Genomic DNA, 24,193 nt, shown 5'->3' with positions numbered 1-24,193 from the left:
GACCCGCTCCTGCCCGCCCCGGGGCCGGGGGTCGGCGGCCCCCCCCACGCGTGGCGCGGAGCCCCGCGGAGCGCGGCCGGCCGTTTCCCACCCTGCAGTGACACCTGGCGGGGGCGAGCGCGGGAGGAGCCGGCGGCGGCCCCGGCCCCCGAGCATCCCGTCGCGCCGCCGAGCCCCTTCCCCGGGCGGAGCCCGACGGGGCGGCCGCGGCCGGCGGCTCCGCGTCCCGTTCCTGCGGGTGCGGGCGCGGCGGCGGGAGCGGCCCCGGGGCGCGGCGGCGGGGGCAGCCCCGGCGGTGGGCAGGAGCCCGGGGGGGGCTGTCCGACGTGCCCTCGGGGAGGCGGGGGTCGGCCCGGCCGGAGCGGCGGCTCTGCGCCTCTGACTCTGCCCAATGAGAGCCCGCAGCACGGCGGGCGCTGTCAGTATTTGGCCACGGCCCCCGCGCTCCCATCCCCAGAGCGGCCTCGCCCTCCGCGCAGGGACCTCCATGGCCCGGCCCGGCCACGCCGCCCGCCCGCCGCTCGGGGGGCGCCGGCCCCGCTGAGCGCCCCGGCGCCGCCACCCCTCCGCCCGGCCCGGCCCGGCCCGGCCCTGCCCTGCCGCCCCCCGCGCAGCAGCATGCGCCTGGGAGCGGGGGCCCAGCCGGGGCTCGCTCAGCAGCGCGGAGCCGGCAGCCGCGCCGCGGGGCCGTGACGGGCAGTGCCCCCAAGGGGAGCGCGGGCAGGACCCCCCTCCCCGGTCATTTCTCCGTCTGGACGCCGCCCCGGAGAGATATGCTCAGCCCAAACCGCCTGGAAGCGTCTCCTGGGATTGCCTTGGCCCCCGGGCGTGCGGAGTGCGGAGCCTTCCCCCGGACGGCGGGCGCAGCCCCGCGGCTTTGCCTGCCCCTCGTCCTCCTCCTGCTGGCCCTGACGCCCCGCGCCGACTCCTCGTGGTGGTGAGTCCCCGCGACGGGCCCGCCCGCCCCGACGGGCCCCGGGCTGCCGCCGGCGGGAGCTGCGCGGGGCTCGGCCGCGGGATGGGGATGGCGGTGGGGATGGGCGGTGGTCGGGGAAGCCCGGCCGGGGGGTGCCGCCGCCGGAGCACCGCGCCCGACGTAGGGCCGTGGGAGCCCCACGCGGGGCAGCGGCGGCCGGCCGGGGCCTCCCGGTTCCCCCCCGCGCCGACGGGCCGCAGTGCCGCGGCAGGACGGCACCGGGACCCCCTGGCAGCCCGGCGGCAGGACGGGCTCGGGGGTCCCCGCCGCGCCACCTGCGCGGCTCCGGCTCCGGCCCCGGCGGCGCGGGGGAGCGGGCGGAGGGGCGCCCGCCTTCGCCCCCAGCCTGCCGCGGGGCCGGGGCTGTCCCCGGGGCGCAGCCCCGCGAGGCTCCCGCGCCCCCCAAAAAGCGCCGTCGCCGCTCGTTCGCCCCCGGGGCCGGGACCTGCCGCGGCCCCCCCCCGGCTCCCGCCGCATCTGCCGGGGAGCCGGGCCCCACGGGCCGCCCCCACGGGGAAACCGTCCCTCGGCGGCAGCGAGCGGGGATCGCCCCGCGCTGCGGCAGCCGCTGGCAGCTGCCCTGATCCACCCGCTGCGATCCGGGGATCGGGCTGGAGCTCCCGCATCCCTGCGGGCTGCGGCGTCGCCCCGCGCACTTGCCTCACGGCTTCTCCTAAGCTAAGAAGTTGCTGTTCCCCCTCGTTTGGATAAGACGAGGCTCTGTACCGTATAGAAACGATGCCATAGGAGACACCAGCCTTCTAGAAATTAACCTCCTCCCGCCCCAGTTCTGTAACAATGAGAATTCATGTATGCAGAATGAGAGTAATTAGGAAAACGAGGACTGCGTAGTTTTCCAAGTAACCCCGTGCTGCTTCAGTAGTTCGGTTACACTGCAGAAAAAAAGGAGTTTGCTGCAGAAAAGATCTCAGGGTCCCCCACCCTGCAAAAGTCCTCTCTAGTCCTGTGGAAAATAGTTTTCCACGCCAATCTCATCATCATTAGAACATTGCAGTGGATGAAGCAGAACTTAATCAAATTCAGCCCATCTGCCCCTGCAAGGGAATGGTGGTTCCTGGAATTCCTCATCTACTGTGGAGCACGGTGTGAGGGCCAGGGAGCACTTAATAGTCACGCCGATAACGCAGGTATTCCTGGTGTTTGAGAGCACGTCTAGGCGTGTGGCAGCCGTGGCCAGGCTGGCATCCCTGGGAGAGCGGTTCCAGGGTGAGGAAGGCGAACGGGAAGGCTGTGGGGCTGGGGGGGGAGCAGGAGCCCCCGGAGACGTGCTGCTCGGGCAGCAGGATGCAACCAGGCACAAAAGGTGGATGGCGTGAGGGGCGACTCCTTCGGGGGGCACATCTAATGCAAAGCAGCAAGACCAGTGCCGTTCCCGGCCATGGCCAGAGGAGATCTGCAGGTGGTCACCCCATGGGGAACCGAAATCGCTGGTCGAGAAAATGAGTCACCCTCTGCGAGTATCGGGTCGATACAAGCGCCGGCCTGGCTTCCAGCTGCCAGATCTGCCCCCACCCATCAGGGCAGGTGAAGACAGGACAGCACCCGTGGGGAAGGTGATGTTGCTGATACGCTAGAAGCTGAGGAAGGAAGGAAGAGTCTTAGGGCAGCAGAGGAGTGGGATTATTTCTATCGAGGAGGCAAGAGAAGGGGAAGCTTGTCGGAGCTGAGGAGTGCGTACATGGGGTGAAGTAGGCTGGAAAAAGATGTGGTACCAAGTAGTCACAGCATCATCTGTGCCCAGCACTGGGCAGTTCTGGTAACATGGATGCTGCCTGAAAGGTGAAAATTCTTTCTTTAGGGTGAGTGTGAAAAGCGCCTATTTTCCTCGCTGTTGTACCACACTTCTCCCCACAATGGCTCTGCCACAGTGTCTGCCCTAATTCCAAGCACACATCTCTTCCCAACAAGCGGGAGGAAAACCAGCCACATTTTAAGCCTTAGTAGCTGTGGCTTGTTTGGAGGAAGCTAGATTTATCTCTCGCAGCGGTTTGGGCTCTCAGCTTGCAGACAGACCCCCGACCGGCAGCTTCTCGCTGGAGGGAGAAGGGAGAGCGGGGGCAGCCCCCGGGGGGCTGGGGCAGGAGCCCAGTCAGGGCAGCCGTCGCCGGGGCAGCCAGGCACGATTCCTTTGAATATTTTCAGCAAGCGGAATTGGTCCCAGGGACCTTCAGTACGTGACTTTTAAAACAAAAGAAAAAATTAGAAACCAAATATATTAAGCTCTATAAAGTTCACATTTTTGATAGTACTTTCTCTTCTGTAGAGCAGAACATTCCTAAGAAAAGTCTTCATTGAAACGAGCACTGTTCTGCTGGACGTGTCAGTTCTGATAAAATAGCATGTTTAGATGAAATTGTGTTTTACTGAAAATGGTTTCAGCCAGCTGTGGTTTGGGAAAAAATTATTCAGTGATTTACATAGGTTTCCAAGCACATCTTTAGCACTACTGATATTACAGTAAATGCATTTGGTGGTGCATCATCGTTCCTTATTTTTATTATTATTGCCAAATTCTTCCAGGGATTCACACACAATAAACTTGTGGAAATAGAGGAAATGCTTCTCATTTTCAGAGTCAACTTTTAAAGTAGATTAATAGAAAAAACTGGGTCAGTTCTGATCACAGTACATGGAAAGGAAATATCAACCAAATGTTTCTTCTAAACAACTGCAAATTATTAATTTTCAATGACGTCAGGCACGGCCTGCACCGCCTCGCAAAAAAACTCCAGGAACTGGTGAACTTTGGTGCTGGAAAAAGCGCCGGTGGGTGCGTGTGTGTGTATGTGCGTGTGCTCGGAGCACGCAGCGGCGAGAACAGTGTTTGTGTGGGCAGGGGGACATGCTCAGGCAGGGGGACACACTCGGGGCGGTGCAGTTGCAACCGGCGGCACTGCCTGGGCTCCGAGGCCGCCGTGACTGGCAGCGGGACGGCCATGGCTGTGGGGAGCAGCATCCATACAGAAATGCTCCCAAACTATAAAGTGTTACTTAGCAACAAAATACCAGCTGAAACACAGATGGAAATTAAGAAGGAATGCAACAGGAAAATCCCTAAATCCCGTTTACACTCGAGTGCACTTGGGTAGGGAGAGCAGCATCATCCAGGGACGGCGGCTGTCCCCTGGCGGGCGCCTGCCTGGCAGGGCTGTGCCCCACGCGCGCCGCGGGAGGACGTCGGGCCCCAAAAGCGGCCTCCAAAATTCCTTCTGAAAGATTTGGAAGCCTAGACAAACATTGCTTATAAACATAAACTGTGCAATAAACAAACTTGGTGTAAATAACTAAGTAGAGTTTACTTGCTATTGAGAGCCCCACTAGCTGCTCTGGTGTGGAAAGCCATTTTAAACTGAAGGTTTGGTTAAAGAAAAATGTACACAAAGCCAATGCGCACACCCCCCCGCACCCCACCCTCACACATACCCGCTCGCCTGCAAGCCCGCATGAACACACCCCCCAACCCCCGGCACACCAAATCCTTGTTAGCTAACTTGTTTATTGCTAACCACAGCCGTTGGAAACTACAAATATTTAATTTCATCTGGCATTGGAACAGATGGGAGGCATCAGGCTCCCAAAGAGATAAAACAAATCTGTGGAAGGAAGACTAGTGCGAGCTCGGGTGCGGGTCGGGGAGCGTGCGGGAGCTTGGCGGCCACGTGGGGCTCCTGATGGCATCAGCAGGTTACAGGGCTTGTGGAGGAGCCGCTGCACCCCGCGGCGTGATGCCTGAACGGGCACTTTTAGGGATGCTGTAGTCCAGAGTTAGGCAGCCACCACGCTCCAGCTCCCTTCCTTGGCCAGGGAAGGAGGTGTGTGTTTATGGGCAGGGAAGACACACCAAGGGTGTGAAGCAGGAGCATGCATCGCACTCTCCGTGTTAGAGCAACACCAGGAGCTGGTGTCATGCTCTTCCCGAGGGCATGGCAAGGATGTCCCCATTGCAGGTGGGGAAGGAGACGTTCCCACCACGATGGGTAGGAAGGAGCTGTGCTACACAGCTGTCCCTCTCCAGGGTCTGCCGTGCGTTTCTGTTGTGACACCAGAGCTGGTCCTGGTCCAGGTGCAGCGGATGGGCAAAAAGAGTGACGGAAAAAACGAGCCACACGTATGTGTGCATACAGGATATAGGAGAGAGGGGCTCATTTAAACGGGCATCACACTGAGGTGTGTGGGAGGGGAAATAGCATCAATAGGAATGTTTGAAATTAAGCCAAGGGAAAGACAGCTGCATGGAGGAACTCCACAGGCTGTCGGTGTAACCCTTTGGGGTGCGCGGGAGCGTCGCTGCCTCCCCTCCATGCCAGTCTCAGCAGGGCAGACCCGCAGCAGTCCCAGGAGGGCTTCACTAGCAGAAGGTCTGGCAGCTCCCACAGCAGCTGCGAGGACTGCGTGTCCGTCCCTCTGGATGCCATCCTGCACCACACAGGAACCATTCCCTCCTCCACGAGTGCCCCCGCCTCAGGGCAGCTCACCTGCCACCGGCTCTCAGCCCCAGGGCTGTTGCAGGCCAGGTACCAGCAGGGGAACTCTCCATCCCAAAGGGGAGATGACGTGCAGCGTGGCTGCGCTGGGGCACGGGGGTCTCCAGGGGAGTCGCACCCACTGGACGTTTGTTGATGCAGAGCACTTTGCATGGCAATAAAAGCAGGAGGTCAGTGACCGGGAAGTCTTTATCCCAAGGCGCTCCGCAGCTCCGGCTGTCCAGGCAGCCGCGCTTTGAAAAAGTAAGTTTTAAAGTAACGTCAGACTGATGGAGAATGAACCCTGTGGCCTTTGCAGCAGCCCTGGTGTTCTTGGTTGGGGTGTATTGAACAGATGGGTTCTCTCAGTCACTCTGCGCCGTTATAATAATCCTAATTGGGTTCCTTAGTTCATTTTTCATTAGGGTCACTTTCACCTATAGGAAATCTTTCTTACAAAGAAATGCAGAAGAAAAAAATCCTTCTGCTCTTCCAAACTCATTAGCTTTTACTATTACTAATATGGATTTCAGCAGTGCCTGCAGCCCAGTGTGAGGAGATCTGTGCTAGGTCCTGCAGAAACACGCAGCCCCTGCTCTCAGCGGCTCGCACCCAACACACAAGATACACCACAGACAAGAGAAGAATCTTCCATCCTACTTTACCACCAGAGACCATCTTACCTCCCCCCCTCTTAGCAAAGTGCTTTGAGGTTTTAGGAGAAAAAACTTGATACTTAAGGATAAAGCATATTTTTGATGAACAATTTCTATTGTATTTGTACGTCGCCAACATCGCCCCCAAGGAGCAGCTTTCACCCAGCGCTGAGCGAGGTTTTGGTTGCTATTGCAGAAGGCACTGGAGCCCTTTTCTCCCTGTGCTTTTATAACCTCCCACGCTCACCCCTCTCCCACGCTGCACTGGCCCAAGCACGCGGGGGCTTTGCTGCTCACCCGATGCACACCCTGCGCACACCCAGCCCTGCGCACACCCAGCCCTGCGCACACCCAGCCCTGCGCACTCCCAGCCCTGCGCACTCCCAGCCCTGCGCACACCCAGCCCTGCGCACACCCAGCCCTGCGCACACCCAGCCCTGCGCACACCCAGCCCTGCGCACACCCAGCCCTGCGCACACCCAGCCCTGCGCACACCCAGCCCTGCGCACACCCAGCCCTGCGCACACCCAGCCCTGCGCACACCCAGCCCTGCGCACACCCAGCCCTGCGCACACCCAGCCCTGCGCACACCCAGCCCTGCGCACTCCCAGCCCTGCGCACACCCAGCCCTGCGCACACCCAGCCCTGCGCACACCCAGCCCTGCGCACACCCAGCCCTGCGCACACCCAGCCCTGCGCACTCCCAGCCCTGTGCACACCGCGTCTCGCCTTCACAGCGCAGCAAGCAGAACAGACCTTGATTTCCAGGTCACTCTCAATACAAGATGCCGACAGCAAACCCTCCCACATCAGCCGAGGGGACAGCAGGGCTCATGTGGGTCCAGCTCCCCAGCATCGTGGTATTTTCCAGACATTTCAGCCCTTCCCACAGAAACCATATCCTACCGACTGCACACAGGCGCAGGCAAACCAGTGAGGGGACTCCGGCAAGGAACCAAAGGCACACGACTGGAAAAAGGGCGATACATGAGAAACAGAAAGATCATGGTGCAGAAAATGAAAAATACGTCCCTTGAATGGTACTGGTAGTGGCTCAGCATTATGATATTAAAAATTATTCAAGTGAGACTAACACTCTCAACATACAGAGTAGTGGCTCTAAGTGAGGAAATTAGGACTATTAATCACTCTAAGGCGTTAACAATTCCAGCAGGCCAGGATGGCCCTGTTCCCAGTGGGGCTTAATAAAACACTCAGGATTTATAATAATAAAATAATATCTCAAATGTCTATAGCACCTTGCAACCCAAAGTGCTTTGCAGTTGGCTATAAATTGTCTGCCCACAGCCAGGGAGAGCAGAGGAAGGAAAGCGCAGCATCCCTGGGAAGTATGCGAAGAACTCGAGGAGGTGAAATGCTGCCAGGCACCTTGGAATTTACTCTTTATCAGGCAGAGAGACAGGGATGTTGGATTCGATCCTATCTGCACAAAGTGTCTCCAATAGCTGCCTAGGGCTTTCCAGCCTCCCACCAAAATAAGGATTTTGTGCCGAATCAATGGGATGGGAAGAGAACAGAAGCCAAGATAGTTTTGCTCCCAAGTTGATCTTTCAGGACTATCACAGTGGTCATGAGAGCAAGGGGAGGTGAACCAGTTTTCCCAGGGAAAGGACTCCAACAGCCTCCAATACCCTTAAGCAGCCAGAGCACACTCATCTCAACCTCAGCAGTGCAGCTCTTGGAGCAGGAGTCGGCAGCAAGGAGGCTCTGTGCGGAGGATTGCAGAGAAGGCCGAGTATCGCCCACCTGGGGGGACGGGGACTGGGGCTCTGGCTCTGGCTCGCTTGGTGGGGATAGGCAGGAGCAAGAAAGGCAAATTCTCTGGCTGAAAACCCGTAAGATGGGATGTCAGAGCCGAGCCTGGAGCCTATGCCAAGATCCAGCTTCAGGTCAGAGGAACATCTCTCGATGATTTAAAAGCCATTGTGCTGACAGGGTTCGTGGTGCTGTGTCTGGCCAGAACATCTCTACCCCCCATGTGCTGTATCCCCCCAGCACTGCTGTTCCTGCCCTGCTTTGCCGCCCAAGGAGTTGCAGGCGGTTGGCAAAGTGGCGTTGGCATCCTTGGGAGGAGAGAAGCCACAGGAAGGAGACCTGTTAACCTGCGGTCGTTTTTTAGCCGTGAACTCTCTCTGCACTAACCAGTGATGCTGAAGCAGCCCGGTGCCACGGCTCACCCTGCCGCAGCCTGGCCGGGGAGGTTTGCCCTGTGCACGCACCCTGGGCTGCCCCGGCTGAGCTTCCCCGCGCCTGGGGCTGCCTTGCTGCATCACCATAGCTGCTTGCACAGACATCCTTCTCCCACCATAAAGCCAACGTGATAAGTCGTTTTAGTTAAGCTCAGCTTGTATTAATGTAAAATTGTACCTTTAATGGCATTGGTGCAACCCTGGTTTTCCCGCAGTGGGAACTTTCACCATTTCAGCAGCTGTCTTGTTTCTAGAGCAGAACACAAAAAATTCAAATTTTGAGGTTTGTCTAAGAAATAGGAATTTGTCAGAGAGATGAGGCTTCACCTCTGCCGGGCTGACTTACCGATTCCCAGGAGGAACGATGCTCTGCAGGTGACAGCTGGAGCTGGGTGCACACAGAGGCTTCGCTGCTGTTGCCTCTTTGGGACTGGAGAGCTGCCCCCACAAACCACTGGGTCAGCCGGTGGCATGTTAGCAGTTGAACAAAATTACTGCCAGCAGCTCTGCCAACAGTCACAAAAAAACATATCCGGAGGTGCCACAGTACTGCAGGGGGCTGTTTATTTATAATGAAAGGGAAACTGAGTTCCCCTTGGCAGCACAGTCTGGTGCTCCTGGGAGCCAGAGAAAGCCCTCAACAGCCGCACAGCAGGTTTCCTCACCTGGCCAGGCTGGCGGAGAGATCTCCTTTCTCCAGCAGAAGGTCCCATCTGCCTGTTGCTAAGGTGCCTTAGACTCTGGCCATGCTTTTGGTGTCCCCACTGCTACACCTGGGGCACGGTGCTTTTCCCATCTTTTGGTCTTTCCTAAAGAACACAGCAACCAGGAAGCTGCGTACACTGTGTCAGGGCCAAAAGCACAGTTTGTTGATCCGGAAAGATGCCAGCACAGTGAGTCTGGAGAAGAAACGAGACATACTGGGGTCTGATCCCTGGGACAAGATGCAGCAGATCCCAGGGACTCGCAGCTGACATGCAACTGCGGGGATCCCCTCCTAACACGCAGGGAGCTGCACGTACAGGGAGGAGAGCGGCTGTGGCTCGGAAAGCTCTGAGCTGTTCAAACTGTCACCAGAGCAGTCTGAGCTGAGGGCAGAGACATGACATGGGCCACATGGTTCCACAAGAGCACCCCGAGGAGTCTGCAAGTCCTGGGGGAAGCCAGGCACGCTCTTGTGGGAAACGCGGGAGTAGGACACATACAGCATGGAGGCAAGCCACGGAAGGGGGTTAGCACAGAACGCATGCTGCCAAGTAAATAGATGCGTCTGCCTCCGATTTGCATGTTTATCTTAGAAGCAATTTAGGTTTCTCCTTGTTTACAAGAGTCAAAGTCAGCAGACTCTTAGAACAAGAACAACTGGGAGCCAGCATGTGACAGTTGTCTCCTGTTCCCCCAGTGCATCGGCACGGCTGGCACTCGCGGGCTGTTGAGAAAGCTCACTTCAGCTGCGCCAGTGGATGCGGCCGTGCAACAGATGACTTGCAGAGAGGAGGAAAGCTAGCAGGGAGCGAGGAGCGCTTCACCTCACAGGCTCTGAAAGTATTTGCTTTTGTAACGTGAAATCTCTGGCCTCTGCTGCACAAGTTGCTCCTTGCGGGGGATGGGGAAGGGAGGGCAGGAGGTGAAGGTCCGGTGCCACATCGGGTAGCACGGCGTTCCTCATAGCGTGGCAGCTCACACCCGTCTCCTGGCAGCTGAACCCTAGGAACAAATGGGAAATACAGCAAGCTTGTGATTACACACTCATTTGCAAGAAGTAAATGATGCAGCATCACACAGCCGAAGGCTGTTGGAGGGATCAGTGCCAGCCCCGTTGCCTGAACTGAGCAAACAGCTCTGCACTTAGCAAGGGAGCGATGCAAGGGCTTTGCAGACCCTTCGCGAGGACCTCGCAGGAGGCACTATCCCATGGAACCCCATTTGACAGGGTGGGGGGTCGTTATCCCGCATGCACTTAGGTTGCCTGGCTCTCACAGGCTGCTCCTGCCTCTCCTCACCATGCAGAAATCCAAGCCCAGTCTCCAGTGTCAGAAGCAGTTCCATCTCATAGGCTTTTCTGAACTCATGGCTTGGTGTTTTTTTGGTTTTGTTTTGGTTTTTTTCTGCTGTAAAAATGCAGATTTCCCAAGAGTACAGCATTTCACAGAAATTTGCCACTTCCAGCCCAACTTCATTTTTTAAAAATGAAGTTCTTGATAAGGCAGCTGGGGACTTCTCAGAACATCCATTGTCTTTTCTATGTCAGTGTTTCTAAAACGTCAGATTTTTAGAAATAAAATCAGAAGGGATGCTTTAATCAATCCAAAACAAATGTTTGTGTTTATTCCCTCTCAAAATTCTGCTTGGCAGAATTTTCTGATGTTCCCTGTCTCGCTCCATTGCAGACTAACTGAACCCAACTGGAGCATTTCTCACGAAACGGAAGGTCTTGGTCTCACCAAGATAACCACAGCCTTTCCAAGACAGATGACAGATTTCCCCCCTCGTCATGCCATGCCACTTTCCAACACCACAGCAATCATGGGATGGAGTTTAGTACATTATCTCCAATGGAGGCCTGTAGGTACCGCAGCAAATATGCTGCTTGTTGGCAGCCGCAAGCAAAGAGAGATAGAGCCACCGACCCCCGTGAGGGTCTGGGACCCTGTGTGGTGAGGTGCTCCCGTGGCGGTCTGTGCCCTTCGACCTGCTGTCCCTCCATTTTCTCCTGCTGATAGTGTTTGCTCTGATCTGGGTATTTGGCAGGAGAATTAATGAGAAGTAATTAGCTCAGAGTGTGAAAAAGGGAGTTCCTGGTGTTTATCTTGTCTGAAGGGTTTTCCTTGATCTCCGTCTCCCAGGGGATGGTGCTAGGCAGTGCGTTATCTGCCAGCTCTGGAGGCAGCTCCTCTGCCAGCGTGTCTTCCCTAAGCCAGCCCTGTTCACACACACCGCCGCTGCTGAACACCGGTGCCACAGCTCAGCAGCACTGGAGGTAGGCAGGGGATGGGGTCCCCGCAAGGTCCCTGCTGAGGTCACCCATCAGAGAACGTTCTACCTTTCCCAGCGTCTCTTTCCCCCAGTGAAGGTGAGCTTTGGCTGCTGCTGCAGCCTCCATCCTGCAACACCACTGCCTCCCAGCAGCCTCGGCCCAGCTCTTGGCAGTGCAGGCAGGGATGCATCAGCCATCCCCATCCTTGCTGGGACCAGGCAGGCTGGGAAGAATGAACTCAGGACCAGGATACCTGGGCACGCTTCCCCATGGAATCTCTACAGCCCCACTCAAAACCACTGGCCTGTGCTACCATCCAGCTGCTGGGATGCTCCTCCACCCTGCCCTGCTCACCACGGGAGGGAACCGGCTGCTCCCACAGCCCAGCATGAATGAGGCAATTAAATGCCTGCAGTTGGCATTGCTCGATGAGCTCCTGTTGGCTTTTCTTTCCTAAACGGCTTCTGCCATCTCCCTTGCTCCCCTGCTGCAGGATGAAAGGCTGACGAGCAAGCCTATGAAAATAATGCTCGCTGTCCCTCAGACTCGGGGCTTGCAAAGCTGTGGGGAGCCGGGTTTATTATCCTCAGCTCCAGCCTGAGATGACCTTGTGCTTCTGCCAGCATTTAAACAAAATATTTTCAGAAAGGGAACAGATCCTATTGCTTTCTGTGCTCACAGGGCTTTCCTGAGCCTGTGAGCTCTCTCTGGGGCTGATAGAAGTGATAGAACAGGGCCAGAGAGAGACAATGAAATACTGCCCAAGCTGATTGCTGCTTATTATTATTAAAAGACATTCTTACTTCCAGTCTGGGAGGGCTGACAAATTTGAATCCCACCCAAACCTCATCCCTTCCAGCCAGAATCACAGCTCCGCGCTCTGTGGCAAACATCATCCTCCAGCACAAGCAGCCACTGCGTGGCTGGGGTGAGCGATGGCACCGGCAGGGGCCGACCAGGATGGAAAATTCCACGTTGCTGCTATTGTCCAGGTTGGTGTGAGGCTGCGGGCAGAGCTCAGGGTCCCTCCCTCGTGCCCGTGGAATGCTGCCCGTGGGGCTCAGCCAGGCTCTACCAGACTGCTGTTTGCACATTGTTTTTCTGCTCCGAGCTCCCACTCTCCCCTCAACCACTGCAGGGAGGGGAGCAGGGTGCAGGCAGGACAGGAGACACAGCATAGTTCTCCAAGTTTTCCAGCTTCAGGGCACGATGATAAATGTTCACCGGTACAGGAGATGCAGAGGGAGGACTAGATAGCCAGGGGATAACAGTGCGAAAGAGGACTGCAGCAGCAAGAGAGGGGCAGGCTTCACCTCTCTCCTTCACCTGAGCATTGCGTGGGTGCCTGTGCCATGGGTCGCTGTTCCCACAGCGTGCCCCAGCCAGTGTGCAGGCAGGAGACACTGCAGAGCCTGCGCCAGGCTCACCTGGGCTCCATCCTGCTCTGCTCAGCAGGGCTGGGCTGCAGAGCCGGCTGGGATGTAGGGAAGAGGGTGGAGGGAGGTTTTGCACATCAGCAAGTTCCAGGAGCTCGCAGAGAGCCCAGGCTCTGAGGGGGTCCCACAACTTGCAGCACCCCAAGCTGGCTGTCTCCCAGGGAAGATGGGCTCCACAGGGCCCCCAGCTCCCTGCCGCAGCGATGCACGCACAGAGCACAGCTTCACCCTCCGGCCTGGTGCAGCTCGGGGTTATTTTGTTAAACACAAAGCGCAAAGCCCAGTGTCTGTGATGGCTCAGCAGTGCCCTGTCCCTGCATCCTGCCTGTCTGAACCCCAGCACGGGGCAGGTCTCACCGCGCAGCCAAGCAGCAAGTTCTGCAGCTCCGCCAGCTCGCCCATGCAGAGGGGATGCTGCAAGGGGGGCACGCCACTGTGGGGGGCTGCTATCAGCAGAGCCCAGAGCAGCTGTGACACAGGTAGCAAGAGGGAAAGGTGGGCTTCAATGTAAGACCCCCCCACAGCAAGGCGAGGACACAGGGGGACGGAGCCTTGCGCCTTCCCCCTCTGCAGGCAGCACCGTAACGCGGCACCGTTTTCTCTCGCAGGTACATTGGGGCGCTGGGTGCGAGGGTGATCTGCGATAACATCCCCGGGCTGGTGAACAAGCAGCGGCAGCTGTGCCAGAGATACCCTGACATCATGCAGTCGGTTGGGGAGGGAGCCAAGGAATGGATCCGGGAGTGCCAGCACCAGTTCCGGCACCACCGCTGGAACTGCAGCACCCTGGACCGGGACCACACCGTCTTCGGCCGGGTCATGCTGCGAAGTACGTTCTGCCACGTCCCCTTCCCACCACCACGTGCCTTGTCTCCCTGGAGTCTCTCCTCTCGCTGGGCTGCCGTGCCCAGGGGCTTGGATTACTCCCTTAGGAGAGCTTTGCCCTTCCCTGTAAATTAATCAAGCAGTAATGGGAGCAGAGCGCTGCATTTGGAATAGCTGCGCCAGATGAGATGGAGCAGGGGGAGCACTGGGGGAGAAGGGGGAAGGAGGAGACACCTCCGGAGAACAGGCTCATATGTAAACAGTAATGGGATATATAAATATTTGGAGAGCAGGGTTGGCCAGGACTCAGCAATTCACGTGGGAACTGGCTGTTCCCTTGCATGGCAAGGGAGGCAAGGCAGAGCTGAGGCTCCAGTCCTTGCTTCGGGCTCCAAGGTGGAGGACCACCACAGCTACGGGGCACTCGCCAGCCCCGCACGAACGGCTGGGCACTGAGCCTGCCTGGGAGGGACCTTCCCACGCCAGGTGAGGGATGGATACAACACAGGGATGTACCCCAGGAGCAAAGAGAAAAGGTGTGATGGGGACAGGGGTGGTTCCAGAGCAGGAGCAGCATTATGGGCTCCAGCCACCCTGGGAGCCCTCTGGCAGCAAGCAGACGCTGGGAGCCGGCATCAGCCCCGGCGCAGGCAGCAGCACTGCGGGACAGATGCTGCTGCATCCCATGATGTGCCAGGGCACATCCAGCCCCACGGCCTCCAAATCAAAGGCGGCTGGGAAGAACCTTTCCACTCGCCAGGAGCAGCTCATACGGAGGACATGTGAGCGCCTGCGGAGGGAGGGGGGGGCTTGCTCCCAGCTGGTGGGGGGATGGGGCAGCTGCCCACCGGGGCGGACAAGCAGCACAGCCTGCAAGCCGGACCCCCGGAGAGGAGCTGGCTGGAGGGAAGGGGGCTGTAAGCACCAGGATGCAGCACTCGCCTTGCCATGCTGCAGCCCTCCAGGTCTCAGCCTCTCCATCCCTGCAATGACACCTTTACTCCTGCCTGCGTCCTCTCCCGGCAGAGGATAGGGAATGATGAAAGCTCATCGCCACAGCCCCATCCTGCGAGGCCCAAAGAGAGCTCTGCTGCCTTTGAAGTTGCTTTCAAAGGCTCTCAAAATGAAGACGAACATGGTTTTGATTTGCAGCTTCTTTTACAGCATTATAAAAACAGCTGCGAACTCGAACCAGAGACATAAAATAGCAGGCGGCAAGCTGTGCCGTGCGGGGAAAGCTGAGCCTGGCCGGAGTGGCGCCAGCTCCCGCACTCAGCATCGCACCGGGCGGGAGGCAGCCTCGGCCGAAGGCGCTGGCTGGTCCTGCAGTCTCAGCACCCATGGGCACCCGTGTGACCTGGGCCACGGGTCAGCCAGCCCTGAGAGCAGCCCAACAGCCCGAGCTGCTGAGCCCTGAGAATCAGTATGAAATTCACCTTAATCTGAAAGGTGCCGGGGAAGCTGAGGCCAGCAGAGGTGGCCTTGGCTTACCTGCATGGGGGATGGTCTCACCCCCAGCCGCGAAGGTGCTGCCGCACGGTGCCACGCTCCTTGGTGGGCTGTGGGTGCCTGGCACACTCACTCCCCATCCCCATTTCTCTTCCTGCGGCAGGCAGCAGGGAGGCCGCCTTCGTCTACGCCATCTCCTCCGCTGGAGTGGTCTACGCCATCACGCGGGCGTGCAGCCAAGGGGACCTGAAGGCATGCAGCTGCGACCCGCTGAAAAGGGGCCGCTCCAAGGACGAGCGCGGGGAGTTCGACTGGGGCGGCTGTAGCGACAACATCAACTATGGGATCCGGTTTGCCAAAGCCTTCGTGGATGCCAAGGAGAAGAAAGTGAAGGATGCCCGGGCGCTGATGAACCTGCACAACAACCGCTGCGGGAGGATGGTGAGTGCAGCCCCTGCAGCCCAGCCCAGCGCCTGGCCAGCCGTCCCACCGGGACCTCCCACAGGGGAAGGGACAGTGGGAGCAGCTCGGGCACAGGAGCGGGACCCTGGGGTTCGCGGAGGGCAGGTCGTGCTGGAAATGGGGGCAGGACACTGCCCTGCCTTCCCAGTGCCCCCCTGCACGCCCCGCAGGGGAATGGTCCCGCGGGGGTAGCAGGACCCTGCTTACCTTTGCTCCCAACACGTCCTCGCTGATGCCCGTGTGCATCAGTGCCCGTGGGAGCGCACCCTCCGCCAGCAGCACCCCCCTCCCTCAGGAGCCCGTCCCACACAGGTGAGGGCTGATAAGTGGCACCAGGGACAAGCGGATGCAGGCACGATGTCTGATGCCCAGGGTGGCTGCCGGTCCTCACAGCATCCCTCTTCCCACAGGCTGTGAAGCGTTTCCTGAAGCTGGAGTGCAAATGCCATGGGGTCAGTGGCTCTTGCACACTAAGGACTTGTTGGCTGGCAATGTCAGATTTTCGAAAAACGGGGGATTACCTAAGGAAGAAATACAATGGGGCCATCCAGGTGACGATGAACCAAGATGGCACTGGCTTCATGGTGGCCAACAAGAACTTCAGGAAGCCCACAAAGACAGATCTGGTGTATTTTGAGAACTCACCTGATTACTGCGTGATGGACAAGTCAGCAGGTACAACCCAAAGCTCCAGTTGCTGCCCCAAAGCAGCTTTTCCTCCCCTCCCAACAGGCCAGCAGCTCCTAACTAGCCAAGCCTGGCAGAGCAGCTGGGACCTCAGCTCCCCCCCAGACCCCCATCCCTGGTGGGGGGGTTGCGCTGTAGGGGGTCACCCAGGCCCTCAGGGGCTGTTAGTGCTTACTGGGTCCCCACAGCACCTCACACCTGTGCAGGCAGGACTGGGTTTGTCCAAAATCCCAAGGCTTTACACCAAAGCTCCAACCCATCAGGCCTCTTTAACGAACTAGTGCAGCATTTCCTCAGAGCCTTTCTCCTGCAGGGCAAAGCTCCCTCAAACAGGCAACAAAGAGCCCGTTTTGTGCAACGGGCTGCCGGCTTCCCCCCGAACACAGCCCGAGCTGGGATGGGAGTGGGGAAGGTGGCAGCAGGGCTGCTTGGCTCCTGCAGAGAAGATCAGCGGTTTCCCAGCCTGGAGCATCCCTGGGCTGGGGGTTTGCAGTAGCTGTGGGGGCTCGGTGGGGAAGGCAGCACATGCTCCTGCCACCCTTCAGTAAGCCCTTAGCCTGAGTGGAGAGGGCATTTCTAGCTTTGCCAGCTGCACAGCCTGGCTCAGCAGGGATAGAAACATTCAGGTTGGAAAAGACCTTTAAGATCATCGAGCCCAAGCATTAACCCAGTACTGCCAAGCCCACTGCTAAACCATAAGCACCACAGCTAAATGTTCTTTAAAACACTTCCAGGGATGGTGACTCCACCATGTCCCTGGGCAGCCTGTTCAGATGTTTCACCACCCTTTCAGTAAATAAATTTTTCTTAATATCCAATCTAAACCTGCCCTGGTGCAACTTGAGGCCATTTCCTCTTGTTGCTTGTTATCTGGGAGAAGAGACTGAGCCCCAGCTCACTACAACCTCCTTTCAGGTAGTTGCAGAGCAATAAGGTCCCCCCTGAGCCACCTGCTCTCCAGGCTGAACACCCCCTGTTCCATACACTGCACCAGGCCCCCTGGGCACCGAGGGGCTGCACAGAGCCAGTCCCCATGCCCGCTCTGGGCAGCGGCGGGTGCAGGCTTCAGCAGCGGGTGTGGGGAAGGGGCTGTGCTGAGGGTCGCCAAAGCTGCATCCCTGGCCAGGCTTGCTACCCACGCTGCAACCCGTGCCCTTCAAGCAAGGCAAGCACAGGCTCCGCACCCAGCCTCTGGAGCCCCCACTGTGGCACCACGCACCGCGGCAGAAATGATGGGACTTCACCACTAAGGCAGCCAGATCTGAGGGCTCCGCTGCGGGTGGTAGACACGTAACCCTAGCACGGCTAACGGCCATGGGGCGGGGGGAGCGTTTGAACAAGGAACAGGAACACCCTGACCCACTCTCGCTTCCCTCTCCAGGCTCCCTGGGCACGGCCGGTCGCGTGTGCAACAAGATGTCCCGCGGGACGGATGGCTGCGAGGTGATGTGCTGCGGGCGGGGGTACGACACCACGCGCGTCACTCGCATCACCAAGTGCGAGTGCAAGTTCCACTGGTGCTGCGCTGTGCGCTGCAAGGAGTGTGAGGACACTGTGGACGTGCACACGTGTAAAGCACCGAAACGGGCTGAGTGGTTGGACCAGACCTGAGGAGACAGGAGCACAGAGGGAAGAGCCCACTGCCACCCTCCCTTGCGATTTTTTTTAAAACCCTGTGCCCTGAGGACATTCTGGGAGCTGTAGTTCAACTGCATGGCTTTTATTTAATTAATTCTGCAAAGCACTAGAGAAAGGACTACATTTCCCAGGAGATACTGTGGACCCTTCTATTTGCTCGGCAAAACTAATCCCCTACCTAGGAGGAGCCTGCAATCCTTGCTGAAACTGTGAAACTGCCATTGCCCGTCGTTCCCTTTGGTGCAACCGATAAGACTTGGAGGATCATCAGGATGTGATGGCTGAGGAAACCTGCACCTCCCTGGAGAATTTATGTTGCAGTAAAGCTTCACCAGCAAAAAACACTAGTTCAGAATAATCCACTCTTGCAGAAAACCTTCTTGCTTTTACTTGTTTGCAAGGCCAGAGGAAGGGTGTTGAGAATCCGTAAGACAGTTCCACGATCCCTGCATTGCCCTCACGCGGACTCGGCACCCACCCCAGCTGCACTGCTGACCCCCTGAGCAAGAGCCGCCTCTGCACGAGGCCTCTCGCTGTCCCCCTGCCGAGGCGACAAGCAGAACAGTAAATTGGGACTGGGAACTGAATGACTGCACAAAGACAAGGGCCACCCCTAGATGCTGGCAGACACAGAGGGCTAGAGAAAGCAAATAAAATCTGTGAACTCGCTGGTAGGTTCTGAAGTCAACAGATAACAGCATCTCTGTAAAACTCACTTGTATGTTGTGTATACTGCTTATTATTTTAAGTCAAAATTCATTATAAACCTATATCAGAAAATTAAGTTCTTTGCTTTTTCAATTCCTACACACCCAGCTGGGCACCTCCCCAGAGCAGGAATCAGCCTGCAGCGTTTCTTCTATCCGCTGGGCTGTAGCTCCCGCAGTCCTAAAGCACAGACCTCCCTGTCCCAGGAGTTACCTCATTTCCCACAAAGCAGAGCCACACCATCCAGCGTGCAAAGCCCCAGGGGAATCCCTCATAAGTAGTAGCATGCTCCAGGACATCTAATGACATAGTGCTCGGTCAAGCAGGAGATGCTAGATTAGCTTCCAAACCTTTCCCGTGAAAAAAAAAACCCAACAAAACCAAACCAAGCAAACACCCAAAATGTAAACTATCAACTAAAATTGAAGCTGATGAAAGGAGGGGCAGGCAGCTGCAGAGCTGGCAGTAGATACGTTACAGAGATCAACCAACCCCTCTCATCTCTAGAAATTCTCTCAATTCTTCCCCCCCCTCCCCCAACTTGGGCAAGCAGTGATTACAAAGGTGGTTTATTTAGTGTACAGATATTTTATAGTCTGCTCAAAAGGTACCACTCCACACAAACAGACTTAATGCACAAGAAGGACAGTTGAACCTGCAAACTAAGCTGACCCAGGTAAAACAAAACAGAACAAAATTCATCTTAATCATTGCAATCCCTCAGCATAGGCTGAAGCTAACGGGTGCTTCTACACTTCCAGAGCTCGGCTGCCCCGGGCAGGCTGTGCTTTCTCCCTGACCCAGGAAAAATGTTATTTTTTGTAATGTTGATCATCATCATGCTGATGGGCAGGTAAGGATGTTTCACACACTCAAAGCAAGTTTTCATGAAAGTTATAAAGCTTACAACAGCGGGAAAGGACAAGACAAGAGCAACATTCACCTGTGACTGCTTTTGACTGGGGTCTGCTTTCACACTGCGATGGCTGCTGGAGGGGCTGGCGAAGCTCTCCGAGGAGTCAGAGTTGTTTTCTCCTGGCAGCAGCAAGACGTGTGGGAGGGATTCAGAGGGAGCCGAGCAAGCTGCAGTAGTGATGTCTGAAGGAAGGTCAAAGCAGCAGGATGGGATTAAGGCAAAGATTATTCTGGTCCTAAACCATCCATCGACTACTACAAAAAGCATCTCTGAACGGGGATTTTACCCAACAGCCCTAGGAAATACTAGTTTAAGTGGTGGGATTATGGGCCAGATTAGAGCACCTTACTCCATGCCAGACCACCGAGATTGCTCACGCAGAGCTGCTGCAGAGCCACGGAGAAGCAAAAAGGTGCCATTTTAACAGAGCTCTTAAAACAGTTACAGGAATCCCACCTCCCCACTGCCTGACCCATCTCTTCTAGAACTAAACCATCTATTTTTGAATCCCGTACTAACAGCATGAGAGGGCTGAGCAGCACCTTTCGCCCTCTCTGTTGTTGCAGAACCTGCACTCAAGCTGGTGTTTACCTGGTAGGCTCCCAGGTCTCAGCCCTGGCCCTTCAAAGCCCTCTGAATTTCAAGGAGAGCCAATTTTCCTCAAGATTTGCTCTGTCTTGGCTGTGCCGAGGAATGCTGGCAGGTGAGCAGGAGGTCTGAGCCAGGCTAAAGGCATTTCAAGCCTGCTGTAACACACCGTCCATCAGCACGCAGGCTAATCTACCGGGAAGAGCTCCCTCATTTATCTTCATTACTGCTCCACCTACCATCAATTTACGACAGACTTTAAAAAAACGCTGCCCCCTTGGCAATCAATCCAAGCCTTCCTCCTAGAGCAGGACACGCTCCATGGGCTGGGAGGGACCCAGTGCCTGGGGACCCAGGGTCAGCCATCAATAAACATTTCTTCCTCTCCAGAGGACCCCTGGGAGATGTCTTCCCGCAGAAATACTGCTCTGTAGCTGACCTGTAAGCCCACCTGATGAATGACACCTTAATCAGTAGCTGCTGCCAAAATACATCTTCCCTTTGAATGCAGATGTTCAACATTTTATAACAAAGGTGAAAACTCCTGAGGACAGGTTGTCTAGGGTTTATTGGCTCCCCCCTTTCCCGTATCATCACCGAGATACTAAAACTGGATTCCTTTAGCCCTCTGTAGAATAACCATAGCTGAGAAGGCAACCCCCTGTAGCCCTGCGGGGGCCACTGGCACCATGGGACTCCCTGCCCAGCTGCCTTCCCTCATCACAGTAAATCAAGAGAAACAAAAATACTTGGAAGCAGGTACCAGCATTACAGAAGCACCTGGAGGAGCAGTCGTGCAGACAGCAGGGCAAGCTCAAGTCCACCCAACAGAAGAGCTGAGCGTTTCCTCTGCAAAGGGCTCCACAAGACTACACTCGCTTGTTTATTAACAAGTGGTCAGCAAAAACACAACGCCTGGCAATAGGAAATCCGCTCGTTAGCTAGAGCTAACTCCCAGCGCTTCTGCAAGATGCCAACCCATTGCAGGCTGAAGGAAATTCAGACTGGTCTGTGTCTTCCCGCAGACGAGCCCTACCAAAGCTCCCTGTCAGCACACTCATCCTCAGCAAGCAGATGTTTTCCATCTATAAACGTTTATGAAGGCTGCAGTCTCGTCAGGGAACACTCACTCCCTCTCACATGCCCCCCTTAAGTAATCTGCCTAAAATGCACAGGGAGCCTTTTAGGCAAGATCATCTTCTAATCATCCTCCAGTCAAAAGCATGCTGAACTGAAGGACAAGGAGCAGAATTAATTGCTTAATGAGCTTCTGAACAAATGACCTTCTCTGAAGAAGGTGGCCAGGACACACAGGAGGAGGTAGAAGCCAATGGAAGCACGGGATGCACATCAACTGATGTTTTCTCCATTAAACCACGTGCGAGTGAGCAAGGGCCTTAGCCCAGGTGACACCAGCATTTCTCTGGATGGATGTAGCGGTAAGGTCGATGAAGTTTTTGAGCCCCAGCACTGCAGAGGGGACACACGGCCCAGCTACACCCCTGCCTAAAGCCCCCTTGTCACTGCCATGGCCCTTTCTGTTCATCACACTCATACGCATGTGAAAGGCTTTGCTCACGTACCTGTGCCAACAACAGCATGCTCCATGGAGGTCATCTGCTGTAACAGGTCCAGCTCTCAGGGACAGATTTATTGGGGCATTTTGACTAACATTTGCATAACCTGTCAAGATCTGTGTGGGAGCTTTCACATCGCTTATTACTGAAGCAGAGTCAGGGAGGGCTGCTCCAGCTAGCAGCAGGGGGGTTACTGCTCTGGAATCTCAGCTGATGAGTCAAGGCGGGAGAATGCAATAGTCACACACTGTGTCACACTGTTTTATAACTGATGATAGCCTACAGCCAAATTAGAAAAGAAATCAAGAAGTTCTTAAGAGAAGGGTCTGAGCTGATGAGGCCACAGTATGATTGCACAATTCAATGCAGCCAGAGTAAAAGGAAAATGTCATTGGCCAGAAATAACCAAAGCAAAGATCCCCAGTGGAGGAACATACTCATCCTCGTGGATGCACCCTTACTGATGCAGTAAGTGTGGGTGTGTTATCCAGCTTTCCCCAATGACCAGACTCACCCAAGGGCCTACCAAAAAGCACAACACAATGATCGAAGCTGGAAATGAGGAAAATTCCAAGCACATGAGCAGCATCCCTGATCACCGTCTTCTTCCTACAGCGCTAAGGGCTGGGGCATGCAGAGCACACCCCACGTAGGAGGCTCAGGAAAGGGAGCAGGGAGCCAGGAGACTAGACACAGAGCTGGAAACTGAAGCTACCTCTCCCCACCTTATTAGAAGTCAGGTGAATTCAGACCACAGAAGACTGTACACAGAAGCCCACTATGATTGCTGCTGTCAATGTGACCTGATGTTTGGAGATTTTTAACCCGTGAGCAGAAGACCAGAACAGCTTGCATTTCACCTACGCAGCCATACAGAACTGCTGAAGAGAGAAGGGGGGAGTCCGTCTGTCCTTTTTAACAGCAAAACAGGGCAAGCCAGTAGTGACTCCGAGGCTGGTAAAGTACAAACCCCATCTGTTCTCTCTGCCCTTGCTACCAATACTGTCCTCTGCTAGGAACTCAGTACCAGTGCACATCTGCTCCCATTCGGAAACCTCGGCACAGCCTCATGTGGCTCCCAACCACACACCCCATATATTAGTAGTTTGGGAGGTGCATCTCCCCCCCCCCTCAGCATGTCATCTCTGGGCAGGGGGAAGGGCAAAATTAATTTATGTCTGCATGAGCCCTGTATGCATGTCTCCTTTTGGCTAAGGGAGTTTGCTCTCATATTTAACCTCTTCAGCCCGCTGGCACTGGAGGTGGATGATGCAGTTTGTAGAGGTGCAGAGACTTCACTCTTCCCCCTCCCCCTGGAATCTTCCTCTCACTTTTGGTCCTTGGGATTCACCCAATGTTTCTCAGAAAAAAAAAAAAAAAAAAAAAAAAAAAGAGGACCTCAAGACAAGTATGCATTTAATAAGCAGTGAGACAAATAAGCTGCAGTTATCCCAGCAGAATTACAACACCAGAGAACAATTTTCTGCATTCCTCTGAAGGCCTGAAGGAACCCAATTGCCTGCTCTCAGCCTAAATAGGTACCAGACACCAAGTGCTCCATAAGCAAACAGAGCCCCCAAAGTGCAAAAATGAAATAAGTAAAAAGCTTCACATTACATATAAACCAGCCGTTTGCACCTTGTTATTAATGGTCTTGACTATGACCTTTAAACCCTGCCTCGCTCAGAGTCATGGATCTACGAGGCTTGGCACCCTCACAACAATTCCAGGACGAGAAGCAGGGAATAAACAAGCCTGGCCAGCGCCCGAGATGCGGAAAGGGAACGGGCCTGTGACAAACCTGGACTGAGAACCTCTCGAATGCAGCAGCCAGGGCTGAGAGGTAACCACCTCCATACGAATTGGTCAACATAACCTACGGTGACCGAGGTTTCTAACGGCATGAGAAGTCCTGTGGCCACATATACACATGCACAGGAGCAGTAACGCATGCCATCTATCCTGTTTCAAAGAACGAAGGGCTTACAACATGGTAAATAGCTGCAAGAAAGCTCATTCCCCAGAGGATAATTCTGATGTGGTTTACAAAGCCACATGACTCGAGTTGCCTTGAGGAGACCCTGTCACCCAGAAATATTTATTAGTCTAAACTGCCGCATCACCACTTTTAAGAGTTTTATTATTATAACAGCGGCGATAGCCAGTGGAAAGTTTTCCTCCTCAAAAGCTGTTCAGTATAAAATCACTGCCTCTGAAGGAGACAACCACACAACAGAAGAGCCATACATGCTTGGCTTGCTCTTGCATCCTTCCCAGGCAGCTGGTACCAGCCCCTGCAGGCCTCCAGTAGCACTCGCCGTACTGTACAATACCCAACCAAAACGCTCCTACTTGTACAAAGGGGCCAGCTACAGACCAATGCCGCGGCGCTCACTCTTCCGAGCTCATTCATTCCTCAGATAAAAGTAGGTGTATAGGAATAGTCCACCCAATGGTTCAGGTCAAGTTCCTTGACTTTGACTGACTACTTTGAAGGAAATGAAAATTTGAGAAGTCTACTAACATCCCATACAGCCTCACAGAAAGGCTTTTGCCATCCCAATGGCTACAAAGTCACCCCAGTGCATGTTTCAGGGAAATAGT

The 24,193-nt window shown here is 55.7% G+C and overlaps 1 protein-coding gene across 1 annotated transcript; it reads left to right on the top strand.

The window, feature by feature from the left end:
• Positions 1-626: 626 nt before the first annotated feature.
• On the top strand, positions 627-18,575 carry WNT2B (Wnt family member 2B). The gene is made up of 5 exons (XM_040617022.1): positions 627-937; positions 13,348-13,568; positions 15,177-15,454; positions 15,886-16,150; positions 17,544-18,575. Exons 1-5 carry the CDS (start codon positions 774-776, stop codon positions 17,771-17,773), a joined length of 1,158 nt encoding a protein of 385 aa, XP_040472956.1. The 5' UTR covers positions 627-773; the 3' UTR covers positions 17,774-18,575.
• Positions 18,576-24,193: the final 5,618 nt, after the last annotated feature.

Source organism: Falco naumanni, chromosome 17 (genome assembly GCF_017639655.2).
Source record: "Falco naumanni isolate bFalNau1 chromosome 17, bFalNau1.pat, whole genome shotgun sequence".
Taxonomy (NCBI): Eukaryota; Metazoa; Chordata; class Aves; order Falconiformes; family Falconidae; genus Falco; species Falco naumanni.
The sequence above is the reverse complement of the archived record's forward strand: the minus strand, read 5'-3'. Positions and strand labels throughout refer to the sequence as shown.